The sequence below is a fragment of the Lactuca serriola genome, chromosome 9 (genome assembly GCF_051521515.1).
Source record: "Lactuca serriola cultivar US96UC23 chromosome 9, Lser_US96UC23_V15, whole genome shotgun sequence".
In the NCBI taxonomy this organism is placed as follows: domain Eukaryota; kingdom Viridiplantae; phylum Streptophyta; class Magnoliopsida; order Asterales; family Asteraceae; genus Lactuca; species Lactuca serriola.
In genome coordinates this window covers 163,713,380-163,720,064 of record NC_136416.1, presented here as the reverse complement: position 1 = coordinate 163,720,064, position 6,685 = coordinate 163,713,380, and the positions used below count along the sequence as shown (strand labels likewise).

At 36.5% G+C, this 6,685-nt stretch overlaps 1 protein-coding gene across 2 annotated transcripts; it reads right to left on the bottom strand.

Moving 5' to 3' along the window:
- Positions 1-480: 480 nt before the first annotated feature.
- Positions 481-5,813, bottom strand: LOC145072990 (disease resistance protein RPV1-like). Of its 2 annotated transcripts, none has more exons than XM_079019516.1 (5): positions 5,612-5,813; positions 4,151-4,652; positions 2,888-3,989; positions 2,447-2,797; positions 481-2,334 (listed from the first exon to the last, which is right to left on the bottom strand). In XM_079019516.1, exons 2-5 carry the CDS (start codon positions 4,627-4,629, stop codon positions 712-714), a joined length of 3,555 nt encoding a protein of 1,184 aa, XP_078875642.1. In that variant the 5' UTR covers positions 4,630-4,652; positions 5,612-5,813; the 3' UTR covers positions 481-711. The 2 variants fall into 2 exon arrangements, with proteins under 2 accessions (XP_078875642.1, XP_078875643.1); XM_079019517.1 differs by having other exon boundaries at positions 4,151-4,512; positions 5,612-5,812.
- Between the last annotated feature and the right edge of the window lie 872 nt (positions 5,814-6,685).

The window sequence follows — 6,685 nt, the reverse complement described above, 5'->3', positions numbered from 1 at the left end:
CTATGGAAACGTTGTAAACAACTGAATTAATAGACTATCCGAGTATTAACTAACAATGAGTTTTTTTTTATTTCATTGTTTTTGGTATTAAGCTGCCTTTGATTTGCAATTTGTGTTTTTTTTAGTTTTAGGTCTGAACATAATGAGTTTGTTGACTAAGTTTTAGGGTTTAATAATGATTCTTTAACATTATTATGAAATAGATGAAGGAGAAGACTCCCAACAATTTCCCACTTCACTACATCTGACCTAACTGAATGTGCCTGTGCTTCATCCTACAATTAAAAGTGCAAATTTGATCTATTTTGTTTATGAACACTGTTGTTGGTTTGACTTAAGAAGGTGTTGTTAACCCTGATTGTGCACATTTGGAGAATATAACCACCACAAACCATTAGATTAAACATTAGTCGGCATGCTAATAACATAGCTTTTTTATTCTGCAGCAAGCTACCCGTATACAAATGAAGAAAAAAAGTATGATAGTTAAAGAAACTCTAGATATATACCGAGAAGAAGACTATTACATGAAATATGTAAACCAAAAGCCAAGAGGTAGTTGGCGAATTGCTTCCAGGTGAAGAAAACTCCTAATTGCAGAAGATAGTACGAGAAAAATAAATAAATAAATAAATAAAATACAAGTTGTGGATTAACATTCGTTGAGATCTGATTGTTGAATTTTGACACTGTACATCAAAACCAAATGTTTCAACATACAAATGCTTTAGGGATGCTTCTTAAAATCCTCTCAAGTTTTGTGCAAGCACACAAACCTTCAGAAAAAAGCTTCTCAAGAGATCTAGTCAATGAGGGTAGATCTTCTTTATGAATACATGTAGACTCAAACTTTGGCAGATCTTTGTCAGGGTGAAATGGGCATCTTTCTAAGGTGATATGTAACTCAGTTAAAGGACGAACCTCAAGTGAGGCACTCAATTTAGCACTACTATTATCCTTTTTGTGAAACACAAAAGATCTAAACCCGAAACAACCACTCAAGTCTATGTAGAAAACATTTTCTAGGTATCCAATGGGAGCATGAATCTCCACCAAATTGTAACATTCTTTAAATACTAACTTCCTAAGATTTGGAGTCAGACCAAGGTCAAGGGTCCTCAACTTCGAATGATAAATGACGAGAGATTTGAGGTTTTGACATTCATCTGTAATGTGAAATTCTTCCAAATAATTACAGTTTATAAGTTCTACCGAGTTGAGATTTGGAGTCTGCCCAATGTTAAGGATGCTTAACTTCGACTCACTTACTCGTAGGTAAGTGAGATTTAGAGAACTACAGGGCATGTGAAATTCCTCCAAATAATTACACCTTGTAAGTTCTAAACTGTTGAGATTCAGAGTCATCCCAATGTCAAGGGTCCGCAAATTTATACTATGGAGATATATGTACTTGAAATTTAGACACCTTTGGGACGTGTGAAGTTCTACCAAATTGTCACAGCTAAGAAGAGATAACTTCTCAAGATTCGGAGCATGTCCCAGGTCAAGGGTCCTCAACTTTGAACCAGAAAGTTTAAGGTCTTTGAGCTTTAGACATTCATTGGGCACATGAATTTCTACCAAACTATAGCATTTGTTAAGATCTAACTTCTCAAGACTTGGAGTCAGTCCAAGGTCTAGCATCCTTATATTTGAACCCTCGAGTTGGAGGGATCTGAGATTTGAACATTCAACAGGCATATAAAGTTCTACTAAATCACTGTTAAGATCTAACTTCTCAAGAATTGGAGTCATCCTGAGGTCAAGTGTCCTCAACTTCGAACCATAAAGTTTGACAGATCTGAGGTTTAGACATTCAACGGGCATATAAAGTTCTACCAAATCACCATGTCCTCTAAGCCTCAATTTCTCAAGATTTGGAGTCAACCCAAGGTCAAGCGTTGTCAACTTTGAACCAGTGAATTTGAGGGATCTGAGCTTTGAACATTCAACTGACATGTAAAGTTCTACCAAATCACCATCAAGATCTAACTTCTCAAGGTTTGGAATCAGCCCAAGGTCAAGTGTCCTCAACTTTGAACTACGAATTTCAAGGGATCTGAGCTTTGAACATTCTAAGGGCATGTAAAGTTCTACTAAATCAATGTTAAGATCTAATTCCTCAAGATTTGGAGTTAGCCCGAGGTTAAGTGTCGTCAACTTTGAACCATAAAGTTTGAGGGATTTGAGCTTTGAACATTCATCCGGCATGCAAAGTTCTACCAAATCACCATGTCCTCCAAGCGTCAATTTCTCAAGATTTGGAGTCAACCTAAGGTCAAAGGTCCTCAACTCTCGCCCACTAAGTTGAAGGAATCTGAGCTTGTTAAGAACCTAACATACACAAAATAACTATATGAATTAATAGTGGTATAATAACAAAGCAATGGATGTTATAGCATATTATAATGAATCATGCAAAACAACTAATCAACCAAAATTCTACCTTTCTTTCTCCCCCTTCCCAAAGTTGTACAATATTGCTGAAATCCAACTGAAGTGCAACAAGATTATTTGCTTGAAATGTCTCGGGTAAAGACCTAAAAGGATACCCGTTCCAACGCAGATATCGTAAAGCATCTGGAAAGTAAGGGCTGACTTCATCAAATTTCCAACTACAACACAGAAATGCTAAAGCATCTAGAAAGTTTGGGATGTGTTTATTAATTCCTTGATTCAATTCGAGAGCCTCCGCATCAAGAAACTGAAGTTCTTTCATCTTTCTAAGACCTTTCATAAAGATTTCCTGATTGAGTCTCCCACGGTAGAATCGTATACATCTTGTTGCTTCAGTACCCTGTAAACAAAAAGCAATCACTACGAAATTTGTTTGTAAGAAATGAAAATGTGTTAGTTCCTCCAACTTACAAATAAACTTGATCCTTACCATGTCGTTAGCCAATATATCTTCTATTTCCTTTCTATCCCACAATCGGCTATGTTTGTTAGGCATATCAGGGTGCAAACGACGAACAATATTCCTGCCCAATTCTTCAAAATGGTCATGCATGCCCACACATTCATCGTTACCAATAGTTATGAGAGACTTTTGCTCAAGAACTCTTAAACCAATTCTAGGATGAAATCCACAGCTTTCAAGTGCTTCGATTGTTGAGTGTTTTGTCCAACCTTTGAGAATGGTTGCAACATCTAGAAATATTTCCTTGTAATCATCATCTAGACCGGTATAACTTAATTCCAACACCTTCTGAGTTTCCTTTAAAGGAATTGTCTCTAGTCTGGCTAGAGCTTCTTTCCATTCAAGCTTACTTTTACCACAAAGAAACGAACCCAAAACTTTTATTGTTAAGGGAAGACCAGCAGCATAACATACAACTTGTCTTGATAGTTCTTCGTACCCTTCAATTGGAATCTCTTTCCCAAATGCATGCCTACTAAAGAGCCAAATCGCTTCCTCCTCTGATAACAAATTGACATTATGAATCAATTTCACTCCATGTGCTATCAGCACATGTTCATCTCTTGTCGTAATGATAATTATACTTCCAGGCTTAAACCAACTAGGGTCACCAGCTAAAGCTTCAAGCTGCTCTACATGATCCACATCATCTAGAACAAGAAGAGTCTTTCTACCACCTATCATCCAAGACATCATGTTTTTCCCCTCTGAAACACTACCTACATTGATGCCATGATTATTCAATACATTTGAAAGAATTTGATTTTGCAACAGCTTCAAACCGGATGAAGAAGCATTCGAAACTTCCCTCACTTTGTCAACAAAGCTTTTGCCTTCGAACTGATAAGATATATTATTAAAAACAGCTCTGGCCAAAGTCGTCTTCCCACCACCTCCTATCCCCTTGATCCCGATCATGCGTACATCATCAGAAGCAGTTTCCAAAGATGATAAAATATCGTTGACCCGGGTCTCCATCCCTACTAAGTTTTTATCAATGTGAACATTAATGGAACGTAACTCTAGTGAAACCTTTTCAACAATTTGTCGGATGCATTTAGCTTCATGCCTATATATAAGAATCAAATTCAAGTTCAGTTAGCTACTCAAAATCCCACATGAACAATTACATCCAGATCTACAACATACAAACATATATTTCATCTTTTAACCTTTCTACTCAGATTTCCCAGCCTTTTACGTAAAAGTAGATTAGAAAAAAAAAATTACCCGCCAGCAGTGTTTTTCAACTCCCACCCTGCCAGATCAGCGGCTTCTTTGAGAGCCTTTCTCCATTTCCCAGCAGCCTCTTCTTTTTCGTGTCTGGCAAAGGCTTCTCCAACTTCCCCGCTCTGTTTTCTGACTTCGGTGGGTTCCACATCATAGAAGACAGGGTAAGCAGTATGTTTGGTTGTCTTGTGACAATCCATTACTTTCACAAGCTCATCTAAGCACCATGATGAAGAGGCGTAGCTCTTGGAGAAAACAATGATGAAGTATTTTGAGGCTTCAATGGATTCCATGAGCTCATCATTGATTCTATTCCCTTTATTGATTTCCTCATCGTCCTTGTAAGTGCGAATGTTTCTGTCCTGAAGAGCATGATAAAGATGATCAACAAAGTTTGTACGGGTGTCTTTGCCTCCAAAACTCAAGAAGACATCATATGTAAAGCTCTTGTGAATGGATGAAGTTGAAGAAGACGCCATTGATATTGGTATGATTGAAGGATCTTGGAGAATCAAAAGGAAAGTATATGAGATGAATTGATTATAAGAAAGACAATGGTTGTATGAAAATGTGAACACATAAAACTTTGGAATTAGGTGGAGAGCTTTTGATAAAAGAAAAGACTGAAGTATGAAATACCTTATTTAAAGAAAAAAAAAAAAAAGGCAATTACAATGCTTTTTGTCACATATTTTTGTATATTGTCTGAGTTAATTTACTCTTCAAAGTTAATGTTTTTGACATTTTTTCAGAAATGATGTTTACTTGCAACAAAAAGCTCACCATTTACGAACCATCATACCATATCTTAAAGAAACGCGCAAGAACCATCATACTCACTACTTTTGTAAAAAAAAAAATCTTAACAAACATATTAAAACATCCACAATAACAACTTTTTGGGTCAAATAGATACATAACACATTTGAAACCAATAAACGTTTTTTTTTCTCTTTTAAATGTTATAAATAAGAAAAAGTTAGAAATTTGGCAATATCTAGAAATGGATAAATGGATAATGATGATCAACTTTTTCAATATACCCAAAATTATAACTAAGAGGTAACCGACTATGAAATTTGGCTTTAGAAGTATACAGCATAGCTTAACACCTCACCTAAACACACAGAAAGGTAATATTTGATCAATTTTGCAATTCATATAAAAACAAGCCCTTTGACGCAGCCCTCGGTGTCAGGTAATTAAAAAGATCCATTTATTGCAAAAACAACACGGTATAATTTTATTATTAAATTAACCCTAGAAAAGTTAACACTCTAAAGAGTAAAGATTAACACATTATTTTCAACATACACATAACAGTAGTAGATTAGAAATGAAAAAAGTAAATTAAATCATCGATAACAAACTAGTCACTGTGAGAGATTGACAGAGTTAAAGAAAGTGGTACATTGAGAGTCACTGACTATATAAAAGTAGGTTAGAATTTTATTTACTTACAATAGAATGAGGGATAAAGACGATTTGGTGAAGAATTTGGGGCTGTTCTCCGTTGCTGAGACTTGAGAGACTGACGATTTAGGGCTGGTGTCGCAGAGGATAGAAATACAGAGCAATCAATGAAGTGAAGTGGAGAAATGTAGAGCAAAGAAAGTGAGAGATTGACTGATTGAGAGACTCAGAGAAATCGATGACTATCGTAATTCATATTTGACTTTGAAATTGAAAAATACAGTCCATTTTTTGCTCAAAATTGTCATTTTGTTCCAAAAAAAATTTGACCAGCACCGGTCCAAAGTTTTCATTTTGTTATGATTTTAGTCCAATTTGATTTAGAAATATTTAAAATGACGGATTTACCCTTTATACTTTCTTTTTCTATTTTCTATTTATTTAAATGTTTTTTCTTATTAAAAGAAAAATAAAAAAAGAATATCTCTCTCTCCATTTTCGTTCCAGTCAAGTACAGCACCCCCAAACATCCCCGACCCTTACTCTTTCCTCCCCTCATCTCTCACGCGTTGACCTCGCCGGAAGAAATAAACAGAAGCAGCAGGAGTTGCCGGAACGAGCACCACAGGCTGCCACCGTTGTTCTCAGCCCAATCAGCCCTCCCCCTGTCGTGACCAATAGCCATCAAACGCCCCAACGTCGCTGCGGCCTTCCACCTATTGCCTCCATTCCAGCATTCACCTGCCATGCGCTGCAATCAGTCACCAATCTACCACCTCCCATTCCTTTATATCTACATCACATATGCACATCATTAGATCGAACTCCTTCTACATCGCTTCATATCAAACCCATTACTACACCCACAATTAGAGACATCACCTCATTCTTTTACCTTCATCCACCAACAACTCCCCACCCATGTACAAACCACTTTTGAATTCGATTTGTGCAGATACAAAAAAGGAAAACACCACCGGTTACCTGTGACCTAAAATCATAATCAATCTTGAAACATTAACCAAATTGAATCATCCATCGGAAATACATCAAACGAATTGGGTCAACACTGGAGCAAATCAACTAGATGAAAGAGGGAAGGACATGGAATCCACAACCATC